This window comes from Mesoplodon mirus (genome assembly GCF_964341445.2).
Source record: "Mesoplodon mirus genome assembly, chromosome: 6".
Lineage (NCBI taxonomy): Eukaryota > Metazoa > Chordata > Mammalia > Artiodactyla > Ziphiidae > Mesoplodon > Mesoplodon mirus.
This window is the reverse complement of record NC_138982.1, coordinates 104,620,938-104,645,286: the sequence shown is the minus strand read 5'-3', so window position 1 is coordinate 104,645,286 and position 24,349 is coordinate 104,620,938. Positions and strand designations below refer to the sequence as shown.

General features: G+C 34.7%; 2 protein-coding genes across 4 annotated transcripts in view; one reads left to right on the top strand and one right to left on the bottom strand.

The window, feature by feature from the left end:
- ARL13B (ARF like GTPase 13B) overlaps positions 1 to 24,349 on the top strand; it is a 75,616-nt gene that overhangs the window by 31,503 nt on the left and 19,764 nt on the right. For both annotated transcript variants that reach the window (XM_082624805.1, XM_082624804.1), the window contains exons 4-5: positions 21,993 to 22,098; positions 23,118 to 23,320. In XM_082624805.1, the coding sequence (XP_082480931.1) occupies positions 21,993 to 22,098; positions 23,118 to 23,320 (309 nt within the window). The remainder of the gene's footprint in view (positions 1 to 21,992; positions 22,099 to 23,117; positions 23,321 to 24,349) is intronic.
- On the bottom strand, positions 3,068 to 17,541 carry STX19 (syntaxin 19). Of its 2 annotated transcripts, XM_082624807.1 has the most exons (3): positions 17,499 to 17,541; positions 7,546 to 7,618; positions 3,068 to 4,380 (listed from the first exon to the last, which is right to left on the bottom strand). In XM_082624807.1, exon 3 carries the CDS (start codon positions 4,365 to 4,367, stop codon positions 3,483 to 3,485), a length of 885 nt encoding a protein of 294 aa, XP_082480933.1. In that variant the 5' UTR covers positions 4,368 to 4,380; positions 7,546 to 7,618; positions 17,499 to 17,541; the 3' UTR covers positions 3,068 to 3,482. The 2 variants fall into 2 exon arrangements, with proteins under 2 accessions (XP_082480933.1, XP_082480932.1); XM_082624806.1 differs by lacking the exon at positions 17,499 to 17,541 and having other exon boundaries at positions 7,546 to 9,343.

The window sequence follows — 24,349 nt, the reverse complement described above, 5'->3', positions numbered from 1 at the left end:
CCCTCAGGATAATGCAAGACCACATATTTTTCTGATGACCAGGCAAAAACTGTTACAGCTTGGCTGGGGAGTTCTGATTCATCTGCCATATTCACCAGACATTGCACTTCGGATTTCCATTTATTTAGATCTTTACAAAATTCTTTCAATGGAAAAAATTTCAATTCCCTGGAAGACTGTAAAAGGTACCTGGAACAGTTCTTTGCTCAAAATGATAAAAAGTTTTGGGAAGATGGAATTATGAAGTTGCCTGAAACATGGCAGAAGGTAGTGGAACAAAACGGTGAATATGTTGTTCAATAAATTTCGTGGTAAAAATGAAAAATGTGTCTTTGATTTTTACTTTAAAACGGAAGGAACTTTTTGGCCAACCCAGTATATTATTCCTCCCCTTTCTTTTTTTTTTTTTTTTTTTTTTTTTTTTTTTTGTGGTATGCGGGCCTCTCATTGTTGTGGCCTCTCCCGTTGTGGAGCACAGGCTCCGGATGCACAGGCTCAGCGGCCATGGCTCACGGGCCCAGCTGCTCCGTGGCATGTGGGATCCTCCCGGATCGGGGCGCGAACCCGTGTCCCCTGCATCGGCAGGCGGACTCTCAACCACTGCGCCACCAGGGAAGCCCCCTCCCCTTTCTTATATCGAGTTTCTCTCTCTGGATCATTCCCATCAGCAGAATGTGCTCTTGTGTTTCTTTAAGTATTGTGGAATCCTTTGGCTCTACATCTCTCTCTACATGTTGACTCCTTTTTATAGTATTCTATTCAAAATTCTGGAAAGAATTGTCTGTAGTGGATTCTGTACTTATTTATATCACATTCTTTCCTCAACATGCTCCATTTGTACTTTCATTCCTACAATTCCTTGAAACTGCTCTTGTTGGAGTCAACAAATTATCTCCATGTTGCCAAATCCATTGTCACTTTGCTGTTCTTATTTTACCTAAAATTGACTATTTCCTCAACTTTGTTTTCCTTTTAGCACTTTTGCATTACAGCATACTTTTCTTGATTTTCCTCCTATTTCATCGATGGTTCCTTCTTAGTCTTTTTTGTTAACTCCTCTTCTGCTTTAAGTCTAAATTTTAGAATATCCCAGGCTCTTTTCTGGGCTTGCAGTTTTTTGCATCTAGATACTTTTTAGACCTTAAATACTGTTTATTTACTCAGAGGACCCAAATCTATAGCTCTGACATCTCCCAAGAGTTCCTACTGATATAGCTAATATCTTAGAAACCTCCACTTTGACATTTTGTGGTCATCTCAGATTCTATTGGCCAAAACAGAATTTCTTGATTTCCTTCTCACCCCTAGTGTTGAAACCTTCATCTCTGTCTTTTCCCATCTCAGTAAAAGCTATCATAATCTAATCAGTATCCTGTAGATTCTACCTCTTAAATCTATCCCATTTTAGTCTGATTTTGTTTTCCATCACTACAACTTGGTATATAGTATTTAAGAACTGGTTCTGGAATCAGATTGCCTAGGTTCAAATCCAAGTTCTCTGTGTACAGTTTCTGTGACCTGAGTCAGGTTACTTAACCTAGCTGTACTTCAGTGTTCTTGTTGGTAAAATTTTAAAATTATTAGAACAATGCTGGGACATAGCAAGTATGTTTTTTTATTAGTCTTGAGTGTTAGTACTGCTGCTACCACCATCACCACCTCTACTCCCATCCTAGCTCAAGCCTCCATCATCTCTTAACTGGGACTATTGCATTAGCCTTCTAATTGTTTTCTATACCTATATGCTTGTCCTTTACTCACCTGCCCCCAATCCATTCTGACCCGTTCTCCGAACAGTAGACAGGATGATTTTTTTCCCAAATATAAATTACATAACATTACTCCCAGGCCAAAAAACAGCTTTGCCTTTATTACACTTGCTGTAAACTTCAGACTTACAGAGCGTTACATCTAGCCCCTGCTGACCTTTCTTAACCTCATCTCTTACCTCACTGCTCTTTTCCCACTATGATACAACTGTACTGCTCATTCTTTTTTTTTTTTTTTTTTTTTGCGGTATGCGGGCCTCTCACTGTTGTGGCCTCTCCTGCTGCGGAGCACAGGCCTCCGGACTTGCAGGCCCAGTGGCCATGGCTCACGGGCCCAGCCGCTCCGCGGCACGCGGGAACCTCCCGGACCGGGGCACGAACCCGCGCCCCCCGCATCGGCAGGTGGACTCCCAACCTCTGCGCCACCAGGGAAGCCCTGCTCATTCTTCTTTGAGTGGAGTAAGTTATACCCTTCTCAGAGTCTTTGTACTATTTGTTTCATATGCCTGGAATATGTGCTTCCCTTGTCCTCATCACTCACATCTTCACTTACATTACCTTTTAGAGAGGCCTATATTTACCACCCAGCCGAAAGAAGCCACTCTGACAATATCTTATCATCCTTATTTTAAATCTCTGCCAAGAACTTAACATTGTCTAATATTTGTATTTGTTATATGCTTCCTCCACTAGAATGTTAGTTCCAAAACTATCCCCATGTGAGTTCAGACTGTGTCCCTAGCCCATAGTCTAGTGCCTGGCTTCACAATAAAGTGATGGAGAAACTTCCAAACATACAATTGCCTTTTATTTTTTACTTTATTTGCCAACCCTCTTAATCTGTAATACAGTGTCCTGAATGGACCCAAGTTCAGGAAAACAGTGCCTTAACTTAGCTTTTTAGTCCTTAAGCTAAAATCAGCTCCTAGTTACCAACTAGACTCTTCATTAAGTACATAGTTGGGTTTTCCTAGGATTTGTTGACCACTGAGTTAACTGACCTATCTGAACATAAAAGATTTGATGAAGGGCTTCCCTGGTGGCGCAGTGGTTGAGAGTCCGCCTGCCGATGCAGGGTACACGGGTTCATGCCCCAGTCCGGGAAGATCCCACATGCCGCGGAGTGGCTAGGCCCGTGAGCCATGCCACTGAGGCTGTGCATCCGGAGCCTGTGCTCCGCAATAGGAGAGACCACAACAGTGAGAGGCCCGCGTACCGCAAAAAAAAAAAAAAAAAAAAAAAAAAAAGATCTGTTACAGCTTCTAGTTTGATTTGGCTTTAATAGAGCACCACTTGAAGTCTTGTTTTATACAATTCTTAACTACCAAAATGCTCTTAAATGAACCTAAAGCATTGTTTAAGTAGTTGTCACTTACTGATATTCATCTTGTTAAGGCATTGGAAGTTACAAAAATATGTAATAGAGCTTGATACCTGTCTAGAAACTTAAGATCATTTACCTCATTTTCAATAGTTAACCCATGAGTTTAAAGCTAATATGCTATTTTTAGTTTAATAAATGAAGACTTGTTTTATGTCACTTGCTTTAGAAATTTCTGTAACTCTAGTGGGTAAGGGCGAAAGGGGAAAATTATAACTTAATAGTGATGAAAGTATGTGAATGGCTCTATGAAATGAAGAAAAATGACACAAGACACTAAATTATGGGACATCCTTCATTCTAAAGCTGGAGAAATTTCTAAAATAGCTTCTTTATTTTGAGCCACAGCATGGACAACACCAGCAACACAATACCCTGCAAGGATTTCTTTTTTTGTATTTTACAGCTAGTCCAAATTTTTCTTTAGTAGTGTTAACATACTCTTTTGTGCCATTCACTAACATTTCAATATTGTTGATGCTTTCTCCCTGTTCCTCTACTAAAAGAGATATGTGAATGAAAACGTCCCTTAAATCCTTTATTTTGTTCTCCAAATTAACAAGTTCTTTGTGTCTCTGTTCCATCTCTGAGAGTTGTGCTTTAGTGATACTGATTTCTCGAAGTAAGCTTTCATTAAAAACTTCCCATTTTCCTTGATGAAGCATATCATTTACCTCTTCTTCCGGCACTTCTTTTCCAGCAACTTCAAGCTGACGGAAAATAAATGTCCTGCACTTCTCTTGCTTTGCTGCTATTGTGTCATTGTATATAAACATAGTTTGCTGAAAATGGCGGAACATCGCAGCATGCTGAGATTTAAGTATCCTTGTGACCACTGATGATGGACCGTTTTCATCCTCTGACTTTTTAACTTCTTTTACTAAATCATCCAAACGTCTATTAATGTGTTCTGCTTGGACTTTTATCTCTTTTGTAATGCTAGACTCTCTCTTAAGTAGACTAAACCTTCTCATAGAAGCCACCAGACTTTTCTGTTGCTGCCCAAATTTTTGAACATCATCTGTCAAGTTGTTAATACTCTCCTGCAGTTTTTGTATCTCATGTAGATGTCTCTCAGCTACAGGCTGTCTTTCATAAATAACAGCTTGCTGCAGAAACACCCCTTGTTCCTCTGCTTCTATAGTCGACCCATCCTTTTCTCTAGAGAGCTCAATTTCCTTTGTTCTTTGCTTTAGTTCTTGAAGTCGGTCTTTCATCTTCCCTGTCCTCCTAAAAGCAAAAATGATTGTGTTGAACAAAGAAAAATTTGGTATTTCCCCCCAGTAGCAGTTGGCTTTACATAGCTATGTCTATCTCTCAGGAAAACTCCTCCTAGTTTTCTGAAAAGATGACTAAAAATTAGAAAAATCAATAATTTCCTCATAAAGATCACTGAAATAGCAAAAGTAATGTAAAATATTTTGTAAATCACTTCGCATAATGCAGGGCTTCTATGAGTCCCATACAGTTAGTTGAGTAAAGTAGCTGAGTAAGCAGTGATAGAGAAATAATTGCCCCCAAATAAGTTCAAAGTGTCATGATACTGCCACAGAATCGATTTTTCTTGATTTAGGAAGATATATCTTAGAATGGAAGATTTGACCATATCTTTTTAGGATTAAAAAGTCACTCTGAATGTGTCCTTATTACTGAAGATACGGTTCCCACTTAATTTGGTCTATGTAATGTCAAAAAAACATACTCATTTTGCTAAATGTGTGTAGTTCAGCTAAAACCAGTATAGCGACAGGGCAGATTCCATATGAGAGCTTTAAGCAATATAGGTAATGTTGAATTTATCTCAAAATTTCTCAGGCTTCTGGATTGACTAACACATTATTTGACATAGCTTTGTTTTTCTTATCCATTGCATATATATAGAAACATATTCTTGGTTTGATCATGCTGATTTCTCATTATTAGCCTTCCTTTGCAAAGATATCCAGACTGTGTTAGAAAAAATTTTTGTCAATTCATAATAAGTGATATTTTTACAAACATGAGAATATATAAAATCTTATTTGGGGGACACTGATAATATTGACACTTATTGTATGCTGTGTTGGTAGTTATTCATGGAATCAATTTGATGTACATAATTATATAGTGATATACATGAAGTAAATAAAAAGAAATCCTTGTTAATAAAATACTTTCTTTTCACAGCACATCTTGACTTTAGAAAGGCATTTAAAATGCCTTTCATGATATTTTTGTGGATAAGAGGAAGCTGTTAGGGAGTTACAAGTAGCTCATTGAACCACACATAGTATCAACTAGAGAAAAAGGTCTCTAATGTGACACTGTTATGCTATGGGATTCGGTGCTTGATATGTTTATGCAAATATTTTTATCAGTTATTTGGGTGTCATAGAAGGCATACTTATCAAACATGTTGATGGCACAAACTTTGGAGAGTTCTTTAGTATGTTGAAATACAGAATTGGGATTTGAAAATTAAAATAGAACAGAACACTATACTAAAATAACAAAAACATGTTTAACTGGATAGATGTAAAGTATTGCACCCAGTTGTTTAGAAAACACCTTTACATCTATAAACTGGAAGACCCTTGAGTTCATAGCAGTGCTTATGAAAATCACTGGAGATTTTAGTTCATTTTGAGCTTTTAATCAGAACTCTCAGAATAGTTATTATGCTTTCATGAATAATAATGTGATGTCTAGATTGACTAAGAAAGATATTTGTTCCACTGACTCTATGCTATTGAAAGCAAATGGGAGAGGGACTGTGTTAAGTATGAGATGAAAATCCACAAATTGGGAATTTCCAAACTGTCATGGAAAGGATGAGATTGGAAGACCATAGTATATGGAGAGTTGTTGAAAGAAATGGAAATATTTGTTCTGAAAAAGAGAAGGTCGAGGGAATATCTACAACTGTTTTCTAAAATGTGTAGATCTGTATATATGAGAGATTAGACTTCCTGGCGTAACTCCAAAGAGCAGTGTGGGTGGAAATTACATGAAGTGAGGTTTGGTTTAGTATAAAGAAGACTTTTCACACATGTAGAGCTGTCTGAAGATGGAGTGAACTGTTTCATGAGATAAAAACCTTGCCATCACTAGAGATGTTCAAGATGTTCTTGAATGATGACCCAATCGAGGATACTGTAGAAATGATACCTGTATTACATAAAAAGTTAAACTAATATCCTGATAATATTCCTTTGATTTTAAAGAACTGACATTCTGTCAGATAATTTTTGAAGCTTACTATATGCAAAGTTTTAAATGCTATAGTGTGTATTCAGTAATACCTGTCCTTGAGTAATTAATATCTGAGGGGAGATGGACAATACACAATTAAACAGATAAATGAGATGATTTTAGATCTTGATAGATCAATTAGGCAAGGCCTCTCTAAGGAGCTATTTGAGTGTAGACCTAAATGTTGAGAAGATGAAGAGCCAAGAAAGTGCATCCTGAGTATTGGAGATGGGGTGCCAGGGCAGTGAATAGGACTGGTATGTTTTAAGAACAAAATTAATGCTTATGTAGATAGAAATTAATATGGGCAGTAACATTGGAGGAGTGAAGTCAGGACGGTACGTGGGGATCAGATCACAAAGGGCCTTGTGGGTCAAAATAAGGAATTTAGATTTTATTCTAGATTCAGTGGCAGACAGTGAAAGGATAAATAGGGTATTGACATAAGATTTATGTTTTTAAAAGATCACTCTATAGAGAATAGTTTCCTGATAACCTCCAGGAGAGATCTGGATGGAAACTAGATGGAATAAATGGGAACCATCTGGGATATATTTTGCAGGTAGAAGCAATAGGACTTACTGGTGATTTTAACCCTTCAGTAGCACTTAACCACCATTACTTCTTGAAACGCTTTTAAGTGTTTCTCCTGGCTTTCCTCTTGCCTCTTTGGCTCTTCCTTCATCATTTTCTCCTCCCTGGTTTCTTCTCGTCTTTCCTCCCGCTGAATACTGGAATGCTTCCACACACAGTCCTCTTTTTACCCACCGTTGTTTTCCAGTCTCACAGTGTTAAATGCCGTCCGTTAGCTGATAACTCAAAGTTATATCCCAAGTCTAGACTGTTCTCATAACACTTGTCTACTCAATAGCTCCATTTGAATGTCTGTGTCTAAAATAATTTCCCAATCTTCCAACTCCCAAACTGCTGCTGCATCTCAGTAAGTGGCACCTCTTCCAGTCTCTTCTTCCAGTCTTCTTCCAAGTCACCCTACCAAAAACTTTGGAGTCATTCTGGACTACGTGACTACTCTGTTTTGTGTCCCCATCCCCCCTCCCCCTGCCCACACACCCTTATATTCAAACTAACAGGGAATCTTGTCAATCCCTTTTTCAGGGTACATCAGGAACCACCTCCCTGGTTCATGTCACCATCCTTTCTCACCTGGATTATTGCAGTCGTCTCCTATATGGTCTCCTTGTTTCTTCCTTTGTATCCCCGTCTCCTCTGGTCTTTTCTTAACACAGAAACAAGAGTTAAAATGTAAGTCAGAGCATGTCATTCATGTGCCTAAAGCCCTCCTTTAGTGTGATCTCTCAGAGGAAAAGCCAGAGCCTACAAGGTCCAATATGACTTCTCCACCTCTCCTTTTGCCCTTCTGACCATGCCTCCTACAACTCCCCCTCCCTCTGCCTCAATCACACTGTTCTGCTGGTTATTCCTCACACAAACCTGGCAGGATCCTGCCTTAGGGCTTTGGCACTTGCTGTCTTCTCTGTTTTGGAATGCTCTTCCCCATGTAGTGCTGTCTTATTCCCCCAACTTCTTTAAATCTTACTGAGATGACACCCTCTCAGTAAGGCTGTCCTTGGTGACCCTATCTAGAACTACAACCACACTTCCCAGCTTTAGTTTTTTTCCTAGCACTTTTCACTATATTTTACTTGTTTATCTTACTTTATTGTCTGCTCTATTCCCCAAATATAAGCTCCATGAAGGCAAGGATCTTTATTCATTCTGGTATTCCCAGCACCTTCACAAGTCTCATTTATTCAAGTTCTGATATTGAGCTCTTTATAGTTCATATTTTTCTGAGTTCTTAATATGTGACAGGCACGGTTCTAAGTGTGTTGTATGTTCTTTTAAGAACTCTGAATTAAGTATTATCATGGTCTCCATTTTACAGATGATGACATTAAGACCTGATCTTAAGTAACTTAACCAAGATATCAGCTCGTGGTAGAGTTGGGATTCAAATTCAGGCAGTCTAGTTTGAAGGACTCACTCTTTACTGTGCTATAAAGCCTTCTTCAATGGTATCAGATGCTCTATAGAGACCAGTTCAGATAAGTTCTGAGAAGAGGCAATTAGGTAAGTGAAGTGGTTGGGAAAGAAGCCAGATCACAAGGGATACTAAGACCTTGAAATCTGTTTTTGATGGAAAAAGTCTTTTATAGATATTAACAGTTTACTCAGAGACATTTGCTGTGTACCTGTATTGCTGAGCATTTTAAGTACTGGTTGGAAACATTTAACAGCAAGTTTTTGTTGCCTGTAATGCACTTACAGTTTTCTGCTGTTTATTTTAAATTATCTAAATATGTAATTCATATAGCTTGCAGTCTTTTATTTTACCACTGATTTGCTATATTAAAAGTAAAAAGCTTCAGTCTGTACAATTTATGCAAATAAGAGACTTCTAAGAAGGGAAAGGATTTCATTCCCTCTGTCTCCCCACCTTTCCATTGTCTGTATTCTACCTTACTTGCAAAGAATAATTTCTTTACCTTAGGAACAAAACTAACCAGATCCAGTGGTTTACTAAGATCTGTGGGAAAAAATAATAAGCTATAATATTAAACCTGGAAAATTTGTGAAAAGAAGATTAGTCAAGGAGGACTATGAGAAGGTGGCAATATAGATTGCAAACTTTGGGTGTTAGGGGGTGTTAGGAAATTAGATCAATATAAAACACTAATATATTGATCCATGTGTTGGGCATACCTTCTAGGAAAGTATTGATATTTACTGGCCTTTGTCCTTACAAGTAGGAAATAAACAAACTAGAGAAAAAATATATAATACCATGTGAGCATACTATTTTTTTTAATAAACTTATTTTATTTATTAATTTTTATTTTTGACTGTGTTGGGTCTTCGTTGCTGCACGTGGGTTTTCTCTAGTTGCAGCGAGCAGGGGCTACTCTTCGCTGCAGTGCACGGGCTTCTCGTTGCGGTGGCTTGTCTTGTTGCAGAGCGCAGGCTCAGTAGTTGTGGCACGCAGGCTTAGTTGCTCTGCGGTATGTGGGATCTTTCTGGACCAGGGCTCGAACCTGTGTCCCCAGCATTGGCAGGCGGATTCTTAACCACTGCGCCACCAGGGAAGTCCTAGCGTACTATTTTTTTAAGTCCTTTATTAAAGTGAAAACAAAGTGATTTTAATTGAGAAAGATTTCAGTACTAGAGCAACCAATTAAACGTGCAGAAAGTTTGATATTATCATTTTTTATATTTTTCCCACCTTTAAATTATAATAAACAGATTAAGTTATATGTATATATAATTTCATGTAATTAAGTTATTTATAATTAATTAGTTAATTGTAATTAACCTAATATAATCCTTAATATAAAAATTCAGATTTTAAGAGATAAATGGTAAAGATTTTTAGCTTTATAAACTAATTTAGGTTGGGATTTCTTGTGAATTTTAAATATTCAGTTTATGAAAAATTCCGCTTGGTCCCATTTTTATCAGTCAAGATATGCTTGGTTATGCCACAGTAATGTCCAGTCACCAAATTTTGATGGATTACAACCACAAAGATGTATTTTTCGTTCACATTTCATGTCCACGTTGGGTTAGCAGGGGCTACTGGTTCCCATCTTGGTTTCTCAGAGACCTAAGCTCCACCTTTCTGGCTGTGGTAGGCTGGTAGGGCAGTTGGAAGTACTGGAGAGTCTCTCATAGACGTTAAAATGCTGTAGCCTGAAATGATGCGTGTCACTTTCCTTTGCAACTCCTCGACCAACTGAAGGAGGATGGTAGTGATATGTAGTCCTCACCTGTTCTCCAAAGGAGAGGTGAACCTGGTTTCTTCCACATCTATTGAATATTGTAATTTGATTCCAAAAATAATCCTTAGAGGTTAACTAATCAATTTCTCATTTTTCTTATGGGGAAATTGAAAATCAGAAAAGTTAAGTGTTTTACCCAGAGCTTGCTAGTAGTAGTACTGGTATAATAATGCAAACTTCCTGGCTGCTAGACCAGTGCTTTTTTCATTATAAGATGTATAATATAAATTTCCTAGAATGTATATGTTATGTAAAGCTGGGATCATCTATATGCTCTTTTGTATTCAGTATTTTATAAATATTTGATGGTTATGCTGGAACAGATTTTTAAAAACACCTACAAACACTGGGAAGTGATTGTAGAAACTTTTTTTTCATGTGATAACTTTGAGAAAGCAGACGTACCGCCCATGATTTATTATATGCCTCTGATAAGGACTAATCTTTCTAGTACAGAGGGAGGTAATTACTAAAGTCAGTTAGCCTAATGATTTATCTTGAATAGCTCCATACTGTTCTCTGTTTGGTTTAATGTTTATCACTTCCTTATCTGTATGCTCCCTCTGGTATTACCATATTGATACTGAAAATAGATTCCTCCAAAAGTGTTTAAAACGGATGTCATGTTGCTTTTGATACAGCCATAAGCTTTTTCTTTTCTTTCTTTCCTTCCTTCCTTCCTTTCCTCCTTCCCTCCTTCCCTCCTCCCCCCTACATGATTTGAACAAAGCCTTTTCTTTTAAAAATGTTTTTAATGTGATTATTTTCATCATTAATACAGATACACAGTTTAAGAAGTCAGACCACTTCAAGGCTTATGAAGATATACAGCTGACCCCTGCCTGCCCCACCACATTCTATTTCCAGTTCCTCATTCCCAAAGGCAGTCATTTTCAACTCCTTAGCTATATGTTGCTTTTAAACTCCCTATTTCTTGATAATTTGCTTATGTAGATGTTTACACTTTTTTCAGTTTCAAATAATCTTTGCTATGAAAGATATGAATTTAACTTTTTTTTTTTTGGCTGCACCACACAGCTTGCAGGACAGTTCCCTGACCAGGGGTTGAACCTGTGCCTTGGCAGTGAAAGTGCAGAGTCCTAACCACAGGACCACCAGGGAATTCTCGGATTTAACTTTCTCTTACACCCCCATCCTTCCCTCAAATTTTTCCTCCAATGTAATTATATCACAGTTTTTGTTATAGTCAATATTATGTGTTTATGTTATTAGGACTACCCAAATACTATATTTACCAGAATCACATATTATATATACCAGAATCACTAGGGTTATATTTCCTTTCTCAGAATAATTTTTTTCACTGTATCTAGGCTTTTTCAGTGGATAGAGCTAGGAAATGTATATTTTTATTTTAAGAAAGCTTTTCACTGAAGTATTTATACATATACAGAAAGTGCCCAAAACATAAATGTATAATTTGATGATTTTTCACAAAGCGAACGGACCCATGTAACCACTACACAGATCAAGAACCTTGTAACTTTTAAATTTTTCTTGAAATTATTAATTACCTAAGTTTTTCAGTTGCCTCATTTTGTACATATGCATCACTAATTCATTCTAAAACTCTTCATTTGAACTGAAAATATTCTCTTGATGTATATATAGCAGATATTCTTTTCTATTTCATTTTATTGTTTTATCTTTTGAGGCTTCTTTCTTGGAACCCTGATTACCACACAGCTGTTGTCTTGACCTGATTACCACACAGCTGTTGTGCTGGAATTTTTCTCTCCTTCTGTGTATTTTCTCCTCATTCCTTGTTCCTCATCTCTATTTTTGGTTTATCCCCTTGATTTGAGGGCATACCGTAGCTTCCTTTTAAAACATAGGTGTGGTGATAACTTGCATTTTGGAAAATGTTTTTATTCTGTCCTTACACCTGAATGATATATTTTCTGCAGATGTAATTCTTACTTGGAAATTGTGTTCCCTTAGAATTTTGAAATTTTTGCTGTGTTTTAAGTTTCTTTGTTACCCTTGAGAAATCTGCCATCTGATTCCTGATATTTTGTATAAGATGTGGGTTTTTTTGTTTTTGTTTTTAATTTCCTTCAATGTAATCCTTTGCCTTTTCTCTTTATTCCTCATGTTTTGAAATTTTGCAATAACATGACCTAGGAACGTCTTTTTGCATGTATTTGCTAGATGTTTAGTGGCTCTTTCCAATTTGGAAATTCATGTACTTATGGTTTCTTTTGGAGGGGATCCTAACTTTTAAAAGAACTTCATCTTCTCCATTTTCTTTGTATTGTTTTCTTTGAAATTGCCCTTATTTGGATGTTGACTTTATTAACTATTCCTCTAATTTTCTTAGTATCTGAAAAGTAGAGTGACTTGCCTGAGGTCACACAACTAAAAAGTAGCAGAGCCTACATTCAGATGTACATCTACTTGCCTGCAGATCTGTTATTTTTCTTTATTTCATAGTGAATAGATATAGATTATCCTAGTGAAACATGCTACAAATGAAGTTGATCTGTATCAAATATTGTATTATGTTGTTAATATAAATGCTATGTTTAAAAGAAAAAAGTCTTGCAGCAGGTAATATAGCATATTAGATCTAAAATAATTATGTTAGCAGCTATATTAGGATTTTTCATACAATCAGACCAAATTAAGCACTTTACAATTTAGAAAAAGAAAAAGTATTAGTTCAGGGACTTCCCTGGCACTTCCACTGCAGGAGGCATGGGTTTGATCCCTGGTCAGGGAACTAAGATCCCGCAGGCTGTGTGGCACCCCCCCCCCTGAAAAAAAAGAAAAATGATTGATTCTGATCCCACACACCTGTGTCACGGAAAGTCTAAAAAATTTTGAATCCTATCCTTGACACCATGTAGAGATTGGGATTCTTGTATTTTCTTCTGCTGTACCTCATAGTCATAGAATGAGATAAGACCAGAAGTAAGGTACACTGCATTCCTATTTATGTACACAGGTTTCTGTTTCCTATTCATATACTAACCTGTTACTATGAATTCTTACAACTATAATGTATATAGCAGATATGATGTTGTTGTACTATTTTTTTTAATTGACTTGTGTTCCTCATAATATGGGAAAAGAAAAGAGTGATAGTATTGGAGGCTCAGATGAGAAATGAGAGAGGTATCAAAACCAAACAGATTTTGATTTTTTTATTCATGAGAATTAAGTCTTATCTAATGCTAAGTAGCCTGACAATTTATAAATTTCACAGTTCTCAAGAACTACAGTGTCTCTAACTTTCTCTTTGGTTGCATGGCTTGGAACAAATCCTGAAACAACCCCCTCTAATATACTTATGGCTAGTTAGGTCTTTCTTTTTTTCATTTTAATTACATATAAATGAACAATGTCATCAAAAGCCTTTTTCTGAAGCATCATAGTTTAACATTTTTTTAAGAAATAGAATATTTCAAATTGATATTGTAGCACAGTATACTTTTGCAAAGTGCTTTGAGAAGTAAAGTTTTACTGTCACTGATTTTGGAAATGAAGATATTTGACTCTCCCTTATAAAGGTGGTCTTATCCTGGGTTTCTGTGTTCTTGGGATAACAGTTTTATGAAGGAATACCACACTTTCATATTTGAATAGAAGATACTTTAAAGAACTCTTTAAAATATATTGATATGTATTTTATATTCATTAATCTTAATAAATTTAGTAGCAAAAAGAAAGTAAATATTCTGTATCTTTTTTTTCTATAGATCTCTATATGTTACTGATATTAAAGGAAAAACAGATTTCCTTTCAGTGCTGTATATCATAGCATGCATATTATAGTAAATGATGTTTATATAAAATCAGCTGTAAAGTTTATACTGTGTTCATCTTGGTGTATGTCTTCATTTATTTCTTTTGAACATTTAAAATATATTTATGTTCAAGATCCTTTTACATTATTACGTTATTTCTGGTTTCTTAGAAATAATTCCTTTTGTTTATTGTGGCCACCAATTGTTTTTCTTGGTGATGGGCAAGTATATTTAGTAAACTTTGTCAGCAGATTATCTTCAGTGGGGAATTATATTATACAAGAATGCCCTGAGTGCCCTGCATTATGGATACATTCTTAACCGCATTTTTGTTGTTGTCACTACTAGGGCCCCATGGAGTTTGCCCATCATAGCCCAGGTAGTATAAATACAGTTTCCCTCTATATCTGTGGGGAATTGGTTCCAGGACCCCCACAGAGACCAAAATCCACGGATACTTATGTCTCATATAAAATGGTGCAGTATTTGCATATAACTTATGTACATCCTCCTGTATATTTTTACGTACTTTAAAAGTATACTTTAATCATCTCTAGATTACATGTAATACCTAATACAATGTACATGGTATATAAATGGTTGTAAATAAAATGTAACTGCTATCTAAATAGTGGCTGGTACGTAGAAATTTCAAGTTTTGCTTTTTTGGAACTTTCTGGGGTTTTTCCTGAGTATTTTCCATCTGAGGTTGGTTGAATCCATGCATGTGGAACCTGCAGGTACAGAGGGCTGACTGTATGGGCCTGATCTTTCTCTAGTGATTTCTATAACCCAGGTAGTATAAATATGGACCTGATTTTTCTGTAGTGATCTTGTAGCCTGAGTGAATACCTCACTCCCTGCTGTACTCCTGGACAAGCCAACAGAGATTTTCCTGTGTCTGTATACAGGCTGTTCTTTTTCTGGTCCACTATTTCATATAGGAAACTCAATTTTAGTTCCCTATTATGAACAAACTTTAAACCGGAGCCTCTAAGATAAAAGTGTTTTCTTCTTGTAGCCCATGGAGTTAGCGTTAATTCCTACTCTCCACCTTGGCTATGAATGTGTTCCCTCTTCATTTCTGGTACCTGGAAATGTCCCTTTCTTACTTCACATGTAATGATGTAGTTTAGAAATTTGTCTTTTTTTCCCCCTTAAGATTATATCAAACACTTCTCTACGTTTCTAGCAAGAGGAGGAGTTTCTGTATCTGTGCATCTTCACTGAAAGTCATAGGTGATTATCTTTACAGAGTTAACATAATTCAGAATGTTCCCTAAATCCTTATATTCATCTGTGCAGAAACTGACCTAATGTAGGTATTCAAGTGCATGCTATACATAAATTGCATTTTCCAGTAGTTGCATATACACAGCTACATGTATAACTATTTCCAATTTAACTGTTTAATCTTATATCTTCATAAATTATAAGCAAAGTGAGATATCTAAGCATATTAGAATTTAAAAGTTGGAAGAGACAGAGTTCAAGAAGGCATAACATATTAAGTGCATAGTTGTGAAATCATTTAATTGCTTAGGTAAGTGAAATTGATGATACTACCATTTTATGCAATCTTCTCTCTCTACCTTAAATTTATTTTCTTAATATCCGAAGAGTTCTATCCAAATGTGAGCCATCTTTCAGCATGTTTAACTTACTGCTTTGCTGTACAGTTTTGAATTCTACTGTTAATAACTGTATCTTTGAGCTTAAATGTGATATTTGCAAAAAGAAAGAACACTAATTTATAAATATAGTAATCAAGTTTGACAATTTGTTTTGGGAAATACGAAAGTAAACTTGTATGACTCAAATAAAAGTTTTTCCACTCTATTACAGACAGGGAACATTTCCAGGAACAGAAATATGAATAAAAATTATCTAGTGCTTTAAGAACTGTGCCCTGGGATAGATACTTTATAAATTTATAGATTTTTTTTTAACTAAGACATTTCTTTTTATAGTTACTATAATGATTAAATATTTTAAGAAGTGTAACCAGTTTTTATTTAACGTAAAATAGAATATTCTTTTGCTTTTGTGTGTGAAGACATGTTGCAACATTTCCCTAGTTCAAGGTGAAAGCAGCTGTTACTGGAATGTTCACCTCTTTGGCTACTTAAATGAAGAAAGCAAACTTAAAAAAAATTATTACAAATTGTGTAAATTCTATATAAGTTTAAATTATCAGACATTTTTTTGTAATGCAGCCTTTCAGTGCTTTTCAAATTCTATTTTTTGTTTAGTGTAAATAAGTTAAGTGTTAAATTAACTCATTTAATGTAACAAGACCATTTTTGTTTAAATATTAAGACTCATGTAATTTTGAACTCTCACTTATCTGATTAAAGTAAGCTCTACTTATGTAAAATTATTTTTATATAAATTTAAAACTGCATAGCCACAAATATAATGTGTTCTAGGTATTACATAGCCAACTTTCAAGTTTAACCTTAAAACATTTAGTAATAATAATAATTATTTTGATTTGAAATGGGTTATATATTAAAATCTAACATAACAATTGTAAAATAACTTTGAAGAAATATCAAAAAATAAAACATGTTTTGGTTAAGCCTCTATACACTGTTTAATTTTGAAAGTATCAGACCTACCTATGTATGTTGCATTTAAATGATATTGACTTAAATTGTTTAAATTATGAAATCAAATATAGATATTAAATTTTATAATTTAAGTACTTTCAGTACACTAGCTGAAACATTTCAAAATTGAGTACTTTAAAAAAATTGACTACTTTGGTATTTTACAGTAGTCCTTTTACAGCAAGATTATTTTTTAATTTCCTCAAGTTAATTTTTAAGATTCTGGGAAACTACAATGAAGGAATTAAGACCTTGTAGAAAATTATCTTAAATTTTTAAACATTATACATATGTGTCATATTGGGCATTAACTTCTTTTTCAGAATTAAATGGAAAAGTGTTCTCTAAAGCAAACATTTTATGACTAATTTATATAGTCTGTTCATAGAAGAATTTTAAGTTTGTTTTTATAGGGTCTGACTTTCTAGTGTTTCCAAAATGAAAAGACATTTTTTTAAAGGACATAAAATAAAAAGTTGATTTTTTGTTTATGGTGGTCCTAGAAATAGGAACTCTAAACCCAAATCTCATTCAGCATATCCGTAGTATATATGAGCACATCAGCTGCCTGTAGCCTCGTCCAAATCTGAGCAAAACAGGTAACTTTAATTATCTGTTGGGCTCTTTTTAAATGTCACAGATTTCAGTCTCTGGATATCTCACATTAAAAAGTACAAAAAAGAGTGGTATGTTTACCTTTGTCTTGTTCCTTTTGTTGCTTTTCCACCTGCACAGTTGGAGTCCTGCCTGTGAGAGGAAAACTGAGTACCACCTGTAATGTTTTACTCAAATTCTATTTGTCTCTGTCTTATAGTTCACAGGATAATTTCTGTATGGTTTTCATTTAGTTAACTTAATTGAAAGCCACATAATGAAGTCAAATAAGTTAAAGTTATCGTTTTGTTATTAATATCAAATGAGAAGAATAAATTTCTTACCTCACCCCTGGGGAATCCAGTTCTGCCTGTTAGCTGCGTGTTCTTTAGATTAAAGGAAGTTTGTTTTCAGTGGAGCTAGTTGGTAACAGGAAGTCCTTGTTAAACTGCCTAAGGTGTACTTGGCACAGGCTCTGTAGTTCCAGTCCTATATTACATACAAAGTACATTACTCACAAAAGAGGGTGTTTGTAATTAAGCAAACATTACTTTGTTTTCTTTAGGTATGAAAACTTGCTAAATGTATGGAATTTGGAATAAATAGGAATGGAAAGAACCTTGGGTAAAGGCTTTTTGTTCAGTTTACTTTAAAATGATTTAATTCCATCTTATTTTAAGGAATTCCAAGAACTTAACTGAGAAAATTACCAAATTTCAGAACTACAACAGCCAGAAAAGAGTTCATGTCTTTAAACCTGCCACCTTACCTTTCTTTTTAGTATGCCTGCTATTTTTAAGTTTCTTTCATAGTTTTCAATATCAAAAACTAAAATTGTGCAGCACTATATGTTATGCTATTTATTATATCAATATAACAATTCAAAATTAATTTTTACTAGAGTGAAATATTTGTAGGAAAAATCAGAAATAAAATTTCTCTCACACAACTAAATTTTCTTACATTCCCTTTTTCTCTGCCTGAGTTGTTATGATTTGAGAGTGAGAGGAGGGACATTGCTATAATATCTATCAAAATAACATCTGTATTTATTCTTTGGTCTAGTAGTCCTACTTCCTGGAGTCTGTTCCCAAAATAAGAAATAACATCTTCACACACTTTATTCCTCACAGCCCTCTTTGTAAAATCAAGACATTGGAAACAACCCATGATGAAACATCTATATAATGAACATTTTGTTCATTAATAAAGAGTATAGTAATAAATAAGATTTCTTTATACTACTCAGAGTAATTTTAGGATTTACTGTTTTAACAAAAAGCATGCTGATGCACAAGAGTGCATCTAACTTTCGAGGAAGAACAGGAGGGTAGAGATACATGCATATAAACACCCCTTAACCAGCCAATAGCAGTGAATATCCATAGTGCCCAAATTGTGGTCTTTAAAATACCATTTCCCTCTGTACATGTTTATATTATTTTAAAAAAAAGAAAATCAATGGGAGGATGAATTAAAAACTGATGAAACTGCTTATACTGTTGGTGGATGTGAATTGGTGCAGCCACTATGGAGAACAGTATGGAGGTTCCTCAAAAAACTAAAAATAGAGTTACCATATGGTCCAGCAATCCCACTTCTGGGCGTATATCCAGAAAAGACCAAAAACTCTAATTCAAAAAGATACATGCACCCCCAATGTTCATAGCAGTACTATTTACAATAGCCATGACATGGAAGCAACCTAAATGTCCATCAACAGATGAATGGATAAAGAAGATGTGGTATGTATATATATGTATATGTATATATAAAAATAAAGGAATGTTATTAGGCCATAAAAAAATGAAATAATGCCATTTGCAGCAACATGGATGGACCATGGACCTAGAGATCATCATACTAAGTGAAGTAAGTCAGAGAAAGACAAATATATGATATCACTTATATGTGGAATCTAAAAAAAAAATACAAATGAACTTATTTACAAAGCAGAAATAGACTCACAGACATAGAAAACAAACTTATGGTTGCCAGGGGAAAGGAGGGGAGGGATAAATTGGGAATTTGGGATTAATAGATACATACTACTATATATAAAATAGATTAAAAAAACAAGGACCTACTGTATAGCACAGGGGAGTATATTCAATATCTTGTAATAAACTAATGGAAAAGAATCTGAAAAAGTATATATATGTACAGATATATATGTATAACTGAATCACTGCTGTACACCTGAAACATTGTAAATCACCTACAATTAAAGAATAGTATAATAAAAATCAATAAAGAAAAAAAACTAATGAAAATGCTTACCTATAGGAGACTAGGAAGAATAGTGGAAAAGAGGGAAAATTGTTTTTTCTGATTTCATTTTGTTTTTATAGTTTTAATTTGGAACCATATAAGTGTTTTAAAAATTAAATCTTAAAGAATAAAACTATCTTTAAAAAACAAAAGCAGCCTGAAACAAATGAACCTAGTTATATATCTAGATGGTGGCATAAACACAGAGAAGGATTACTTCAAGTAATTTTAAAATCAGTATTTTGACTGCATCTCTTGTGGGATATATCTTATAGGTTATTCTCAAGAATAACCACAAAGGGATCTTAATGTGCATTTAGTAGTGTTATTTTTAGTAATAATGTTGGTATTATTATGTTGAAACTCATAGGAGAGAGCAAATAGTTAACGATGGCGTTATTAGGAACTGTAGTTTTCAGCATAAGGAAAAAGAGATACAAATTAAGAAGCTAAGTAAAAACTTGGTAATATTTTATTTAAAATGGAAAAATCAGTATGACCTCGTGACTTAATTTTTTCTTTCTTAAAAACTATATTTTTCCTAGCTTTGTCCACTGAAATGGTGTAGAAACAATGGCAAGTCAATAACGATAAATGTCCAGAAGTGCCCAGATTGTGGTCTTTAAAATACCAGTTCATACTAAAAGGAACCAGGGCTCTTTAGGGAATTGGATGAGTTCAGGTCCAGACCATTGTTTCTTACAAAAAAGCAAAGAAGCTATCAAAGACTCTTGGAGTTGTACCAAAAGAAAACAGGAGCCAACACAAAAGGGACTCCCACTAACCAAAAATGGGTAACTTTGAGCCTCAAAAGAACAGTAACTATAATAAGTTGAAGCATCAAATATATTTTAAAAATCCATGAGTCCATAATGATATCTCCCACAAACCAAAGAAAGCAACTTGATCACCTTTGGAGGTTAATAGGACATCAGTTCATTATGAAAATTAGGAAATGAAGGCAAAGGATCAAATATTCATCTTGACTTTTCTCTGAATTGTACTTGAGTCACCAAGTAGTTAATGAAAACTTACTTTTTAGCAAAAATCCAGCTAGTTAATGCAGATGGAATACAGAACTAAGAAAGTCATGATTTTATAGCCACTTATATGATAATGGTATTAAACACAGGTCATTAATGGTTGCTGAAACCATTAGATGAAAGTTTAACGGAAAACTTTATTTTGGACAAATCAGGCTGACTGCAGCCTGAATCCATGGATCCATTTAACCATCACTGAAAGTGGTGCACTCAGATATTAAATGCCTTCTAAGTACTAGCAGCATCTATGAAATATGCTTGCCAAAATATTTCAACTTGAAAGCCATTCAGCCTGTATATTTAACTACTAGATACAGGAAATACAGGGTGTGTATGTTAAATGACTTCATGAGGAAGATATCAGCCAAATCCTAAACATGGGAGATTCTATAGAAAAATGACTTGTTTTGTTTTATAGGTAGATGTCATGGGAGGAAAAGAAGTGTTGGTCATAGTGTTGCAGGAATGGGAGGTGTTGGCGTCGGGGGGTGATACTGATTCAAAAACACTTAAAAGAATAAATTGTAGTAATGTGTATCTGGTTTGGATCTGGATTTGGACATAGCACTTGTAAAAAGATATTGAGGAATATTAATTTTTTTAAGAACTTAGGTGTGATAGTGATATTGTAATATTTTTTAATTTTTAAATTATGGGGTTACGTGATATGACTGATGGGGGGAAGTGGAAGATACGTAGATGAGCAAGAATGGTACAAAACATAATTTTTAAAGATAGGTGATAGGGTTCATTAGATTTATTTTTCTATGTACTTATTAAATAATATACATTTGCCTGAAACATATATCAAACCCTGACCAAGACTGTTTTATTCAACTTTTTGACCTCTGCCATCTGATAGGCAAATATGGTATTTTGTGGTAATTCCTATTTTTTTTAAACTTATTTTGTTTTTTTATTTGTTGTGCCTCAATTTGTTCCTAATTGAGTGTAAGGTTTTCTATGCACAGTGCTATGCTAAGTAAATTAGATAAAAGTGGCCTCACTTCTCCAGTAAATTGCACATTTATGTGGACACATTCACACAGTGCAAATACAGGTGAGCTCAAATAATACAAGCTCTGAATGAATATTTGGGTATTTAAAACATGGTACAGATTGTATTTAAGAAGAAAAGGACATGGGATAAGAGCCTTTACATCATGATGCAGTGTATTTTAAGAGAAGGATATAATTAATGTGAAAGTTGGAATTGATGGCTGAGTGCTGTGGAAACTAGTCCACTTCTTTTTCTATTTGTACTTCTTTTGTTGGCCTGTTGACCTATTGCTTGTTTTTTTGACACTTCTCTTTACCTGATTTCCCTTTTATAGGCCAATTCTTACAAACTTATTTTAGCAGCAAAAAAAGGAAAAATGAAGAAATAAATTGTACACTAGTCTCTAAAACCAGTATGTTCTGTAATCAGTAGGGTTAAAACTTTGGAATAAGAACATGGTCAAAACGTCTTTTAAGTGGCTGTCTGATTATATATTTGCTATAAAACTACTTATGTCTCTCTAGGTTGGCAAATAAACAAGATAAGGAAGGGGCTTTAGGAGAAGCTGATGTGATTGAATGCCTGTCTCTGGAAAAACTGGTCAATGAGCACAAGTGCTTATGTCAAATAGTAAGTTTTGGGGGTTCGTCTGCCCTATGAATTATGTTCGGTATAACTTAGTTTTTGTAAAGGTGATAAGCAATTAGGGGGTAAGTAGCTAACAAAATAATTTATTAGTGTTTTAAAAAAATTTTTAACCTGTTCTCACTGTTTTTTAACAGTTCTCACTGTTCATTTGATATTATTTATTACAGTGATATTTGTTTTCTATTTAGTTGTTACTGATTTCTATAAACTATCTTTCATGATTTCAAAGACTTTAGGTTTGCTCTTTGTTTAAGACATTGCTGACAGGACCTGTAAGCTATACAAACATGTCATGCTATAAATTTTATAAAATGGTAGAAGTATAAATACAAAATTTATACTTAGGAGAAGTTTATAATGAATTTTGAAAAATTATATCAGGAGAGTTATCATACAGTCTTGAGAAGATGGACTGAGGATTTAATAGTTTATTTTGGTTTCAGAAAATGATTGTTAGTCTGTCAATCTTAAAAGATGGTTACTGGGAACTCTACGGCGGTCCAGTGGTTAAGATTCCGCACTTTCATTGCCAAGGGTGCAGGTTCGATCTCTGGTTGGGGAACTATGATCCCACAAGCTGTGTGGTGCAGCAAAAAAAAAAAAAAAAGAAAGAAAAGAAAAAAAAGCGCACTGCCATAAATTCCCTGGTATAGCAAATTAAAACTTTCTGCTATCTTTAATAAGTAAGGGTATTTTTCTTCTGTAAGTTCAATTTTGTCTGTCAGTGAGTTTGTTTAAAATTTAACTGTCAACTTCTTGTGTCATAATTGCTCTCAAATCTTACAGATATAATCCATAAAATATTTCCACTCCTACGTACATACTAATGTAGTGATCATTACAAAGGTGTTTTGTAAGTTGAAGCAGGTGCTTCATATCATTTATTTAATGGGTTAATTAATTTTGATTCGCCAGTAATTATATCTTAATGGTTTATGAATAAATTTTTGTAGAGATCTTTTAGTTTTAATCTTTAAGTCAAACAAATTGCTGTTTTTAAGGAACCTTGTTCAGCAGTCTTGGGATATGGAAAGAAAATTGACAAGTCCATTAAAAAAGGCCTTTATTGGCTGCTGCATATCATTGCAAGAGACTTTGATGCCTTACATGAGCGCATCCAAAAAGACACAACAGAACAACGTGCTCTTGAGGAACAAGAGAACCGAGAGCGGGCTGAAAGAGTACGAAAATTACGAGAAGAAAGGTAAGTAGATTAATTTTGTAGCACAGTGCATATGAAAACTCAAAAACACCACACTTTTATTAATAATTTTTTTAGTTTTGTCTGTTTAGGTTCCTCTTTTTGTATGAAGGAAGATACCAGGTAAATTTTTTATTTCTGTAGACCTGCACAAGTTTGGTTGATAGGGTTCTAAGTTTGGTTGATAGCACAATTGGCATCTAGTAGGAAGAGGCCAGGGATGCTGCTAAACATTCTGTGATGCACAGGATGCAGTTTCCCATAGCAAAGAATATGTCAGTAGACTGAGAAATCCTTCATTAGTCTCAGCAAAGATAGAAGGTAAGCAGTTAGTGGATCAGCCAGCTGAAGCAAAATCTGATCTTCAACACTAGTTTTGTCTGAAAGTGGACTAAATTGCACTATCTCAGGTTTTAACACATGTTTTTAAAATTATTTTAAAAATATGTTGCCTAAAGGGAAATTTAAAAAATAAGTTTAGCAAACTCTACATTAAAAAAAAATGTTTACATAAATTCTACCACAGAATCAGTTATAATAATGTTAATGCTGGAAGAAAGTACTCAGATTTGATTAGAAGTTGAATTTAGTTCTTAATCCCAAGATTTCTCTTTCTTTCTCCACTTACATGGCAGGGGAGGGAAGAAACAAAAAGATTTCTAAGTGAGCTCCTGTGAGATCCAAAGTGGTCTTCCATCTACCTAAGTAATATTGGCCTTCCATTTGCTTTAACAGTTGCAGCCTGGTAGGCAAGAACCCACTAACTGCCCTTGGTGAGGTGCTCCTTTATGCTGTCAAGGAAATCCTCTGATTACTGGTATCTTTCATTTAATTCAGAGATAGGACTTAAAGGAAAATATTTGGAGAGATAACTCTTCTGTCCTCAAGGGCTCAATAACATGAGCAGGTCAGTCATCTCGGTCTCTCTTGATAACCATATGAGGTTTTAGTTCCTATGAGAATCTTTATTTTCTATTCTAGTGTATATTTTCATGATATAAAGCTCAGTACAACCAGTCATTCATACAAATA